The 14,219-nt window shown below is 36.5% G+C and overlaps 1 protein-coding gene across 1 annotated transcript; it reads right to left on the bottom strand.

Moving 5' to 3' along the window:
- Positions 1-300: 300 nt before the first annotated feature.
- Positions 301-8,495, bottom strand: LOC120325428 (uncharacterized). The gene is made up of 6 exons (XM_039391530.2): positions 8,248-8,495; positions 4,866-4,983; positions 3,712-3,757; positions 2,826-2,921; positions 2,105-2,285; positions 301-1,310 (listed from the first exon to the last, which is right to left on the bottom strand). The coding sequence occupies exons 1-6, from the start codon at positions 8,469-8,471 to the stop codon at positions 1,061-1,063; spliced, it is 915 nt and encodes a 304-aa protein (XP_039247464.2). The 5' UTR covers positions 8,472-8,495; the 3' UTR covers positions 301-1,060.
- Between the last annotated feature and the right edge of the window lie 5,724 nt (positions 8,496-14,219).

The raw sequence follows: 14,219 nt of genomic DNA, 5'->3' as shown, positions 1-14,219 counted from the left end.
CTGATCGCCGTCTTCTGATTTTGGATATATCGAGTGAGATTACCATCTTTGACGTTTGCCGCTTTTTCTTTGAGAGCAAGTGTAATCAAACAAGAGATATTTTGACACGAGAGAAATCGCTCGACTTTGATAAATAAATTGGAAACCCGAAATACAAAAATTACCACCTGGCGCCAAACAGGCGAAAACCTAATCCTCTTAATGAACCCTTTGGGATTCGCCCCCCCCCCCCATACATGGAACTTTATTTATCCGGATTTCAACTCAAATTCTACCTGATTTGGTTTATTAATTGCATTAGATGCATGGTCAAAACAGAACCCCTCACACACACACAAACCAAATGGGCTATAATTATAAATATGATAAAAAAAATGTACAAAATATGGTAGAAGCACCGAATCTGCTAAAAAAAAGATTACAATTGTATATATATAATACAATACAATTTTATCGTGTACAGTTAAGGCTGGCGGATAGGAAAAGTGTTTCCCTCATATAAATTAAAAACACCAAATAAAGTTTTCGATAAAACTCGAGAGTAAATTTGAAACAAAGTAAAATTAAAACCCTTTAGAGGAAAGGTTTGTTTTGTTTAGTCCACCAGAAAACATTAACACAACAAAATACAATTCACAGCAAAAAGTTCAACGATGCGATCGATCGAAGTCAATTACCACCCAAATATTCATAAACTTGAAAAAAGCGGTGTTCAAAAACAACAATAAATTTTTATGGGAAAAATAATTTAGTTACACGTAAGCGATAAGCAATCATTCATAAGCATTAAAGGTAAATTGAATTTGAGACAAATTAAGTTCTCGATCAATTATGGTATTACTCTAGGTTATATGAATATATATTTAAGTAATTAAAAGAATAATTGCATACAATAATGTGACATTAGTTAGTTTCATTTAAGGAATACAAAACATCATTATATGAAAATGGTGATCAAATCAGCGTATATATGGAGGCCCTAAAAAGATAAATTAAAACAAAAATACTAACATCTGGCAAAACCATTTAATGGTTTACCTCATACGTAAAATCGGAATGTTCACGCTGTTCCAGTGCGGTGCATCCCAAAATAGGACTTGCTATAAGCGTTGTGTGAGGCTAGCTCTACGTTTACTGGTACTTTGTATCGCAAAAACACTCTATTTGACTTTGCAAGCCGGAATAACCCTTCCTGGTATAAAGTGACTAGCCCGCCCTCTAGTGCACAATTCAGATGCTGGTCCTCGCTTAGTATACTGTAGTGCTTGGAATCGTCCTTGTAGATTTGGACTCCTACTTCCATATGCACCCTGCAAAAAAAACCATCTCTTGAAAACGGGTAACTTATTATGACATTACTCAATGGGATAAAAATCGTTTTAATTCCCCACTGTTCATCGTACATAATTATCAATTTATTCAACCTTTCCCTAGTTTGGTCTCCAAGATACTATGATTTTACATCAATTTTTGGTACTCCTGTAGTATGTGTACCAGGTTGTGGTGAGGACATCATTTTTTTCGATTTTCTTTATTTTAGTTTTATTACGAGTTCATGGACAGTCTGTGTTAGCCAGGTGAATATAACCCCTGCCCATAGGCTTAACTCCCTTTACATAACTTGATGTAAAGTAGACGAACAAAATTAGTTACCTCCATATTGGTACACATACTTCCGAAGCGCGTCATTTTTTTATTAAAAAAAATCAAATCCTGCAAAAATAGCAAATTTTGTCACGTCAAGACATGTATTGTGTATTGACCACGAATGTCGACAAGTTTAAAAATCGAGCTGAAATACACCAATTACTTATTTATTGTGGCGTGGCACGTTCTCCTCGTTCGAGAAATCATGCTAAGCATCTTTGATTGTCCTGTGCCAATTTGCAGGATCGAATCCCCTTTTGGAATATTTATGTGCAAAAGGATTGCTGAACTCCTTGTTCACGTGCATTTGATACAAACAACTGACTACTTAATCCCATACCGGACATGGATTGGTGGCAGGACGAGAGGCCGTGGTATGCCGACTTATCGGTTTTTCTAACGCCTAGCTTGATGCGCCAACAGACGGGTCAAATAAATAATATTCGAAGTAACATACCTTTTTCCTTTCTTGTCTCCCTCCGTACACACAAAAGTAATTTTTGCGTAGACATGGTAGAGACCAGATTCCTGCAAAACTGCAAATCCGTCCTCATATGACCCGCTGGGTCCCGTTGACACCGAGAAAGTCGATCTATGTCGTTCGTAGTTGGTTATTCTAGTCCAATGGGTTGCGTTTGCTGGAAAAGAACTATATTTGAACACAATAATCTAAAAACATAATCCGCAATCCTATAAATCTCGCTGCCCGATACCAGCCTCGGTCCCAGCATACAGCTTATATTCTCAAATTAAAAATGTGTATTCATTTTATTTTTAATTTTGTATGTCATTTTTTATTGGATGGAAAATATACACTTGAATAGTACTTTTCGAAATAGGCCATTTTAAGTGCTCTACCGTAGGTGAGTATTACCCTCAAATTTCGCCTACCCATGAGTAGTTTCAAGTCCACCGAGTCAAATTTACTTGTTCAATATGTGCCTCAGAGCATCAGTCCACCATTTCACTTAGGGGGTTATTAAATCGGACAGACAATGCCGAAATAGAAAATTGTGGGCTGGCTACGATCTTGCATGTCAACTTGGTGAACGATGTCCAACCGAAAATTGTCGACCCTCCTATAAATAGCTCTTTGTGTACAGAGCTCTTTTCGGGAAGAGAAAAAAAGACCCATAAAATTCAACACCGTATCGTGTATAAGTAGTGAGTTAACTTACATTGATTTTCTTCGACCAATGGGAACCAATGTAAAACCATCATGTTTGTTTGTTCCGAGAACTTCTCTAAATATTCTGCCTGATCGTCTGTCATTTCTGTGGAAAATTATGAAAATTTTTTAAATAGAATAATTCAAGTATATAAGCTGGCTTAAACCACCCTGGAGGTTTAAAAAGCAAACTTGACTAGCTAGGATTTATTGTATTTATTCTACAGTACAGTATGCCAATCCAGACACAAAACTCATTTGTTAGATTACATTAGTTCTCAACCTCAACTATTAAATTGAATTTAGGTAAATTTGATGGTATTAGCTATGAATGGTGATGCTGTTTTGTTACAGGGTGGCAATATTCTCCCAATTGATATTAAAGTGAAAGCGTCTAGTTTTGCAGAAAAGAAATGATTTTCTTGCAGTTTTCCTTTAGCTTGAAAAAATTAATGGGCCACAGATTTTTTTCTGCAACGAAAATGGGCCACGAAGTAAAAAAGGTTGAGAACCACTGAGTTAGAATATGGAAACTTTCAACAAACGTTACTCTTAGTGTAAAAATGAACATATGGCTCCGTGATATACTTTAATGGCTCCGAATTGATCGTTCATACTAAAATTCAAGATTCATCTTCGACATTAAAAGGCTATGTGGCAAGCCAGACACAAACTATCTCATGGGGAGGGAGACATTGGGATAGAAATTTAAAAATAGTGTTACCCACATTATAATTCATATCATTTTAAATAAATGTAAAGTCGCGATATATTTTGCATAGTACTGGCCGCTCTTGCTAAGCTTCTTTGTTAGCTTTTCAGCTAACATACGGAACTACTTTTTGCAAATTTATAATTTCTTCCAATAATGGACAAACAAATTTAAATAAAATTACCATTATTTAGCATTTCCATTTCTCTTTTCATGCCATCGTCTATTTTCTGAAAATATAAACGACCTTAAAAAAATAAACGAATGAAGTCAAAAATGAAATTCTGTTGTTTAAGAGAAAATTTATTTTCACAATTTTCTCTAATATTGGCATATTTTTTGTGATCAAAATTTATATATAATATTAATTTGTTTGTTTTTTACCATTGTTAATCGACCGAAAATAGTCAGTGAATATCTAACACGAATATATTCTAGCACGAAAGTTTTTTCAGAAAACACATTTTTAACAACACTTTGCAAATGTATTATTGCCTACTTATAACGTGCTTCAAATTTCAGAGATTTGCAAGAACTTTGACTGCTAAATATTATGCACTTTCTGGCGTATCGAGACCCAGACTATCACTGTGAAAGTAACCAGCGATAAAAAAAAAATTTAATGACCATAAGACGCACTTTAAATCCTATTTGTTCTCGAAAATCGAGCGTGCACATTATAAGCCGATGCGCCTAGTATTATTCAGGTAGTGCGTCATTTTTTACGTTTTATCCACGAATTTTCAATGTGTTTTTTGAATAAAACATACTTTCATCTGTGATTTGTAGCATATTGTTAGCTAGTTATTTTTGAGGTGCGGCGCGAGACTTGACAAACTCGGACGGAGGTGCGGCGCGAGACTTGACAAACTCGGACGGAGGTGCGGCGCGAGACTTGACAAACTCGGACGGAGGGGCGGACCTTAAAAAGTTTGAGAATAACAGCTCTATCGCCTACCGTAGTACCTGTTACTATTATTTCATAAACAAACCGCCGACTTCTCAAAAACCGCTGCGTCTTATAGATAAAAACCCAATGTAAGTAATTCATCAACAGTGCGCCTTATAGTCAGAGACGTCTTATGGCCCTTCAAAAGTACTCCCGTAGTGTGTGTACCAGGTTAGGGTTAAGTCATAATTTCATTCCTATTTTAGTTCTATTACGAGTTCGGGGACTGTCTTTGTTAGCCAAGTGAATATACTCCCTGTCCATAGACTTCAGTCCCTCTCACAACATGATGTAAAGTAGGCAGACAAAATTAGTTGCCTCCATATTGGTTCATACACTTCTGGAGCGCCCCTTTAAATACGGTAATATAAAACTTTAATAGAACAAACCTTTTCCACGTACTCTCTTGATTCATGAGTATTTTGACATTTTTCGGGTAGAATTGACTTTTTAAACAGCTTTGAAATTCGCCAACCATGATTTGCACACTTTCTTCGTAGTTTTTTGCTGTAAAAAATTGAAAGAAGTTATTGTAGAAATATTGATGGAAAATATTTGCGAGTTTTCGTTTTAATTTGAAGAAAACTCAATAAGTTACAAATTTTTGGCAAGTTTTAAGTTGTATTTATCGCATCAGTCAATTGCAACCTTCAAATATCGCAGCTAACGATAACGGCTGCAGAGAGACGATTAATATTTGCATAACGATGTGTACATCGTCTATTTTAAGGTCTCATAATTTTCCGTAGCTGTTAATTTGTTTGCCTTTTTTGTTTGTTTTAGATAGACGCTAATTCGTGTGCAGTGGCGTATCTAGGGTGTGGCAGCCAATCAAATTGGATATAACTTTCACTCAAATAATAACGTACAAGTAACTCATTTCACTAATCGACGTTATAAATTGTCAAATAACTAACTATTAATCGAGGGCGCATTTTTTATGATAAATTATGAATTTCATTAAATGCCAAAAGCTATTGAAACTATACAGATTTATAGTGGGGTTTTATGCGCCAGTATGTACCAAAAGTCTATATATATATATATAAATCAAGCATATTGTTTGGTTCACTTCTTTCAATAATAAATTGATAGATAAGCTAATCGTATACAATTACGTCAACCGACGGAAAATACCATCTGGGAAATATCATCAACAAACATGCGAGATAAGAGCTTTATCGTGCAACTCCTTCGATCACATATGGTTGTCGGTCGGTTCCTGAGGAAGCATGCTCTGCGAAATATCAAGCTTATCGTTAAATACAATTTCATATGCTCACTCCAACAATTCAGCTCTAGTTTTTTGTGTCATGAGAGCCATGTATATATAAAAAATAGCTCAAGGAATTTGTCGAGATTGCGATTAAATGTGGTTTTAGCATGGGGTTATTGTTTTCCACTTTTGCTTTTGTGACACTGTAAATATTGTCCATAAAATGTAACTTTTCACGTTACACTTACATGGCCCGCCAGTTGAGGTGGGCAAAGTTGTTGGCCCCTTGTCCAAAAACCTTCCTATCCCCTTTTTATAACGAACGTCCTGTATTAAATTAAACAAAAGAATGTCGATGTGCTCCGTGTAACTGATGAAGGGGCTTATAAAGGCGTATTATGTGAAATAAAATAAAAAAAACTAAAAAAAAAATGATTGAAATAAAACGAACCTTGTTTGTATATATTGAGAACCGATTTCATTACAAAGTTTTGAAATTGTAACAGAAATTTTTACTTCATGTATTATGCACATCATAAAATGAAAACGTAACAATTTTTTTCGCTCCCTTTGTGCGCCATTGTATCTTTGTTAAATATAATTAGTGTTTATACAGATGATAACTCAAGGACGGGTTGCCTTTTCAAATACCAGTCGAGGTCGAGAATGGTAATGGGTCATTATAACAAATTATTAATTATCCAGATAGGCCTCGGGTTGGAAATGATTTGAAAATTTGAATTTCCATGGCAATATGCATTCCTATATAGTTGTTCGTTCGGAAATCACCCTGCGACGACGAGAAATTCTGCAATCCCATTTTAAACATAATCCAATACCAGTGTGAACAAAACGACGTAATTTGCCGACGTATCGATTTTCTTTATAAAAACATGCCATCGTGTTTATATATCATCTCGAATTGTTGTTGGAGTTCCTCCTCGCTTCAGAATTTCAAATAAAAACATTTTTTGCTTGACGAATAAATCATTGTTTAAATGAGGAACTGTAATAGCTGAACCACATCACCCCACAATCTATCAAGTAAATATTATAAAAATAAAGTATCCTCTTTGTATCACGGTTCCCCATACTTGACATCACTCATTTAGTATGCAAAATTTTATGCGGAACATTTCTTGTAAAAAACCCTAATAAAAGCTTTTTATTTCAAGTGAAAATACCAGAAATTGTAAACGCATACATAGTGTATGCATGATGCATGCATAATACATATATATATATATGAATATTCGAACGTTAAACCGTTTTTTTCTTAATAAGTGCAAAATAGCGTGGCGTAATCTGAAACTCGTTCATTTTTTTGTTTCGAAACTACCACATGCAGAACAGAAAATACGCGGTTTTGACTCGTAAATATCGCTGAAACTGCACTATCGCTTCGTTTGAACGAAGCTTGTATAAACTTGCTTAAAGACCATGATGAAAGCATCGCGAATAGAGCCAAGCAGAACTGTTTTAGTTCCGATTTAAAAGGTCATTCTACGGCCCGTTGGGTTATTCAATCTGGCCCACATGATGTTGCCGCAACCAAACTAAAACCAGATTTTGATGTTTTAGCTAAAAAAAACTCAAGGCATCTGTTTCACGATTAGTTTTGGCACGAGACTTATTGTTTTCCACTTTTGTTCATACAACACTGTATATAAAATTCTATTCATAAAATGTGACTTTTACGTCACGCTTACATGGCCCGCCAGTTCAGGTGGACAACATTTTTGACCTCTGGTCCAAAAACCTCGCCCGCTCCTGTTCTATAGCGTATCAGACACAATGATCGTTTCGAGCCTTGTTCTGAGTGAAGGCGTAAAATACCGTTGATGTAACATGCGGAACTTCATTGTCTCTCAGGTCAAATTTCACCCTTTGTTGCAGATCCACGACTTATTTATAGAACAAATGAACACACTAGTAACTAGGAAATACCCACACACACAAATAATAGGCCGCGTAAATCTTTTGTAAGGCACCCAGATGAAGTTTGTTCAAGCTTTATAAGCAAACCCAAAAGCAGAACCATTCAACTTCCACTTTATAACGTCATTCTATCATGCAGTAAATATGCTGCTGAACCAATGAATGGTCGTAAAAATGGACCTGCGTCCTACATTTTATTAACTTTAACCTTTCCTCCGATTCGATAAAAATAAACGAAAATCGTGATCTCACGGACTTTTCAAACTTTTTACTCGAGCTTGTGTAAATTTGCACAATAGGTGCAAATATGCCCTTTGGGACCGCTTTTCATCTGTAAATATGATTTGTATATTTTTGGTTGTAATAACTTTGCAGAACATAAGGTAATAAACAAACACTCGCATAAATACGTGTCGTCGCTCTTTGTTCACACATATTGCAAATCTGTTTAGTTAGCAATTGCATTCATACACGGGTTTTGGATTTTGGGTTCAAGTCACATTAGCGTTTGAGCTACAAAAAATCACTATGTATGATATGTGAAAATTGATTTTTTTTAATTTCAAAACGAGGGGGGGGGGCGACTCCTCTGCAATATATATACAAAACACTCTTACCAATCATTACTACGTGAGCAATCCGAACCCCCATTCCTGTGGCACAAATCACATGTCACACATTGAAGTTGCATCTTTAGTTTTTCCAAGGTATGAACTTTGTCTTCATTGCTATTTCTGTCAGTAATCAAGAGCGAAGCCCACATTGATATTCCTAGCACTATTAAACACGTTGAGACGGCAAAGCAAGGCTGATGCTGTTCACGGTTCACACACTTCACCATTATATCCTTGTCAATTAGTAATTTAAAGCTATTAAAATATATAAGCACTTCATATTAATCGCAATGGCAATTCTGATAAATTTCTCTCTGGCAAGTGGCAATGAACTCAAAGTTGCAAAATGTCACTTTTAGTTTTGTCTGCAAACGCAGGGAATTTTATATCGGCGATTCCTATTATTTCGATTCCTATATTTACAATGCTCGAATATACGTGTCATTTACCGTGTCTCAAAATATACTTGAATGATCATTCTGAAATAGCAATTTGAGATTTAACCGACTTGCGTTTTTACGGCAATTCAGATTCAACGGCCGTTACGTTCATACTGTGTTTCGTTGTTATATCGTTCCTTTGACAGAATAAAGAGCGTGGTCTAGCAATAGAATGCCAGTTACTCTTTATTACACTTAAAATTGCTGAACTACTCGGGCGAAACACGATATGAAAAACTATGTGGGTTTGTAGAAGTTTGATCTCAGCCAGACGGAACGTTACAAATGCATTTGCGTTGGTTTGCCGCAAGACTTTTGAATCAAATATAATGATCATCTTTATTCTTGCTACAGTACCTTTGCATTATATGCACACCGATCACACACATGAAGCAAGGAATGTAAGTTAGCCTCGCGCTACACCAATCATTACCTGATATTAAGGATATCCAAGCCCATTTTTATAACAAATCTTAAAACCAATTGTTGCAATCCCTATTCACAGACTCTTCCCATTAAAGAATTATAAATAGAAACATTGCATTACATTTATTGTAGCCAAATTCTAATTTGGAACCAAGTAAATTCGCAGCAGTAAGCTGAGTACATTTTCTACCATCACCAGTTTTGCTGTGTTCTGTGAATTGATATCATAGACTAGAGTAAATATTTATTTAAATACAGCTCGATTCAACGGTATACCGAGTATATTATTGTATACCGAGAACCGCAGATTGACGTCTGCTAAATTCTGTTTGGCGATACTATTTATAATACAGACGCGAAGTGACGAAAGAGAGCGAATCTAGTGCAAACCAAACAATGAATATACAATGTATACGTAACCGATACGAAGGTTTCGCCTTCGCCAAACACAAAGAAGCTAATTCAAGACAAGCAGAAGGAATATCGGTGGTTTCCACAAGAAACAATATGTTTTACCTACTAGGACTAGATTCCCATATTACGGATGGTCTGGTTTATGACACGTTTATTTAAAAATAAAACTGTAAAATAGGGTCTCAAGAACCATCCCTTATAATCAAAATACTAAATCGATTCCAGTGCCAGTTACGCCAAAGATATATTTATGATATGTAAACTATATTATCGTTATTATCTGATCTATAACAGAGGATAGAATTTTACATATTTATCTCGGGGAGAGGAAAGCCGATAATATGGTGTAATCACATCAATTTATATTGAGTTAACAGCCTGATTTAACACAAAGGTTTCAAACAAGTAAAATCGCCATAAAAAAATGTCGTCCCGGAAAAATAATCCGGGACGACAATAAGTTGTAGTTTTTTTCGACAGCATTACAAACGATAAAATAAGCCGAATAAAAAATGGTGAAAAAGGTATTTGTATCATTTGTACAATGCCTCCGCCACTAATGCAAAAATGTGAGATTTGACGAAAACACCTATACCACATTTTTAAATAACAAACTATCCACTTGGGGGTTAGGTATGATTTAAAAATTTGAATTTTCAGCGCAATTTGCATTCCTTACCCTAACCTTAACTGGATAATGACTAATTTTCCTATTTTGAGCGTTGGAGGGGGATGTGCAAAAAGATACATCTTTTTGAGATTCTAATACAGCTGAATGCGATGTTGACATTGCAGGTTATATGTCTTGGGTTCCGACTCCATGCCTTGAACCTCATCCAGAGTGTAATAAATTGGGTAAACAGTGCTAAACCGGGAAGACTCTCGACCCTTTATCATACGGCAAACCACGACTTCTCGTCCGGATACCAATCTATGCAGAGGTTCTTGGATCTTTTTGAGCGCGACCCAAATCTAAGAATTAAGAATACTCGCGACCCAATCCTAAACATCGCAAAAATATATTTTTATTGTTAGTACTCTTTGACTCAGATACAGACAAAGATTTGTTGAAAACACTTCATTATCTCAGTGTGATTGGTGAAACGGAAATTTATTTTCCATTTTATTTTCAATACACGGCTCTATTTTACTGAGCGCAATCCGCAAGTCGTCACTACAATCGAGGCGATAGCGAGCCTTAGTTTTAACAACCGTTAGTGCCGAAAATCTTTGCTCGCGGTCGCCAATGATAGCAGAAAAGAAGCCACATTCTCTCTAGATCTCGAATCAGTCAATGTTGACAACTTTATTGTCTTTGCAACTAAGATTCACATTACCAAAGAAGGCATCTATTTTTGGTGATTTTGCTTCAGTATGATGACATTCCGCGCGGTCAACCAAACGCAAAGCGATGTGCATGGTTGTCGTCACAACATTGTTGCGATGCAACAATGCGCTCAAAACAGTTCTTTGCGTGGATGACATATTATATTTCGTTGTTTTTGAATACCAAGTTAAAAAAGTAAATTGAGACATTGTACTAGCTGAAAGATTCGGCCGCTACTCTTAGATCGCCCTTGCATTGGCGACCTTGGCGCGATCCATACTTTAACATCCTCTGCATGGGATATGGGATCAATTAGTCGGTTATTTGTTTCAGATGCGTGGACTTGATAATAATGTTGCTAAAACGTTATCTAAAATTCCTTTCTTACACATCATTTGATAAATAAGATAACACGACGTCCTAATCATATGGCGAACCAAGCCTCTCGTCCGGATACTATTCCATACTGGGCATGGGATTAGGTATTTGTTTTCAGATGCATGTACTTGATGGTGGGGGAAGCACCCCACGGAGGCGAAGAGATCCTCTCGCATATAATTAACCCCGCACGGGATTTGAACCTGCGAACCCACGCAGGGTAATCGGAGGTACTCCGAACGCTTACCAAAATGCGCCACCCTCAAAGATTATAAGTAACTCGAGTCAAATGCCAATGAACTGGGATTAGTCAATTTAGAAATATTTTGTGGCTTTCGAGGTACTTCACTTTTGATGCATTAAAACAAAAATTGCACACAAACTATTATTATCTGCGCGCGGGTATATGGCAATTATTTTGTAGTAATTAGCGTAATCAAGAAACTTGTATGCAGTGACGTGTCCAGAGAGGAGCCAAAGGGGCAGCCGCCCCGGGCAGCACGGTATAGAAGCGAGTTTTTTGCCTGGTTTGGTGATTTTAATAAAAATAATACAAACATTTCTCTTTTTCTTTACCTTTAATTTAATATTACAACACCTATAATTTGTTTATTTCCCAAATTATTTTTGACGTTAGGTATAAGGTGCTTCATTTTCAGACTCTCACCTCGGGCAGCAGAAAAGTTTAGCACGCCCCTGCTTGTATGTCGTTTATTTGCGGAACCCGCATACCGCTAGTTATCAAAACAATAAAATCGCTGAATACGAGGAATTACGTTTTTCACTCGACGGTATGGCGCATCGAGCTGAGCGTTAGGAATCCGCTTGCCATCTCGCCCCAAGTTATTCTGCGTGGATTTTCTGGCTCGACTCCCGCATGGAGATATTGTGCGAGAGGATTGCCGGCCTCCTTGCCGTCGTAGGGTTGTCACATAACCGCTGGTTGGTTACAGCTTCCTCCAACATCAAGTCCACGCACCCTGAACAAACAACTTGCTAAACAATCTCTCACTCACCCGACATGAACTGACGGACGAGAGGCCGCGGTTCGCCATATGATTAGGTCGTCTCATCGACTTTCCTCTCTTCCGGGATGAAAATGAAAACCCTACGTTGTCGCCCAGTAAAAAAGGGGGATTCCAATGTCACCATGCATCAATTACGATGATGCATTGTTATGTCATAAATGTTTGCGTCATTGTGACGAATATGACCAACAGCGACGGCTGATTATGTAGTCGAAATAAACTTATACATATAGTTATACTATTCAGTACAATTACACACATTATATATACCTTAAAAGTAATACATATCTCACAAAAATTTTGTGTCCCAACTATTTTTACCAAGAATTTTCACTATGTGGAATATACTTCTTCATAGACGACATAAACTAATTTTAGTTTCGCGTCGATCAATATTTGATAACGCTCAAACCTGCACTGCAACCGGTTAAAAAACTAATAATAAGTCTCTCACACTTTTGTTATGAAATAGACAGAACGCTTCATTGTAATTTTGTTTGAGATGAGGACGTGTATTCAGTGTTTTTTGTGCTTATATTAATAAAAAGTCGCAGCACTAGAACCTCTGAGAGTCGGCCTCATTCGCTGCTGCCAGTAATCAACAATGAAGCCAACATTGATAATTTTAGTACTATTATACACAATATATATCATTGCTAATACCGTAAAAGTAATACCTACCACATACAAAATTCATGTCTCAAGCATTTTTCCTAGAACTTTAATTATTTGGAACATACTACTTTATAGGTAATTTCCTGCTTGTATCGATATAAACTGATTTCGCATCGATCAGTATTTACTAACGCTCAAATCTGCACTGTGATTTTTCAGTCTCAGAAGCTCCCTGACCATAACTTACGATTTACGGCAATTTAGATTCAATAACTATCAGTTGGGGTTGCGCGAAACTAACTACCTTTCCTTGCTCTATGCTTTTGTGGAATTGGACCTCTGTCAGACGAAACGTTACAGAAATACATTTGTGTTAGTGTGTCGCAAGTCTCTTGAATTACATAGAATAGTCATCTTTACTCTTGCTACAGCATCTTGCGTTATACGTATCCACTTGCACAAAGACTTAGACCAGGGGTCGGCAAGGCCAAAATTAAGGGTTGCAAGTCATTGACGGCCCGCACATATTTTTAGGAAGTTGAAAACCGAACGGATGATACTTTTTATGATAAAATTCTCGAATAAAATATAAATTTATTTCTTCATTGCATTGCACCTCAAAAAATTTGAATATTTTCGGCGTCATTGAAACCTTTTCTCTCAGAATCATTTTCGTCGTTTTGTTGCCATTTGTCTAATTATAATTAAATTATCGGCTCATTAAACGAGTAATTGTGAATTATATACTCGTTAGGTTATAATATAATTTATTCCACATGTGTCTCACAATAAATTCTGTTACGTAAAGAATACAATCGTCAAAACAGTTGTTTTGTTACCATAATCTAGTGAAGTGTCGCGGCCCGGATCAGGCCCTCGGGCCGTAGGTTGCCGATCCCTCGCATAGAGTAAGGAAAAGTAGTTAGCTTCACGTAACCCCAACTGATAGATATGCTCAAATCTGCACTGCGATTTTTATTAGTCTCAGTAGCTCTCATAACTTGCGATTTTACGGCAAATGAGATTCAATAGCCGTAACGATTATGTTGTATATCGATTTTATTCTGCACTTTGGAAATGCTTGAAGGTTCGTGGATAATGAAATGTGAGTTAATCTAAATTATACTTCAATTGCTAAATTTAAGCGGACAAATCCGATTTAGATATTTCGGTTCACTCAGGCTCGAGCGCGGATATAAGTTTATCAACGATACGATAGGAGCCGAAGCTCCATTGATATTTATACCTGAACGTTATATTTAAAATAAAATGAGTGAAATTCTATTATGATACTACAACGCGCATACTAACAATCCTCGAACGCCACAACCTCTCGATCTCAAACAA

Source organism: Styela clava, chromosome 1, assembly GCF_964204865.1.
Source record: "Styela clava chromosome 1, kaStyClav1.hap1.2, whole genome shotgun sequence".
Taxonomy (NCBI): domain Eukaryota; kingdom Metazoa; phylum Chordata; class Ascidiacea; order Stolidobranchia; family Styelidae; genus Styela; species Styela clava.
This window is presented reverse-complemented; position numbering and strand designations above follow the sequence as displayed.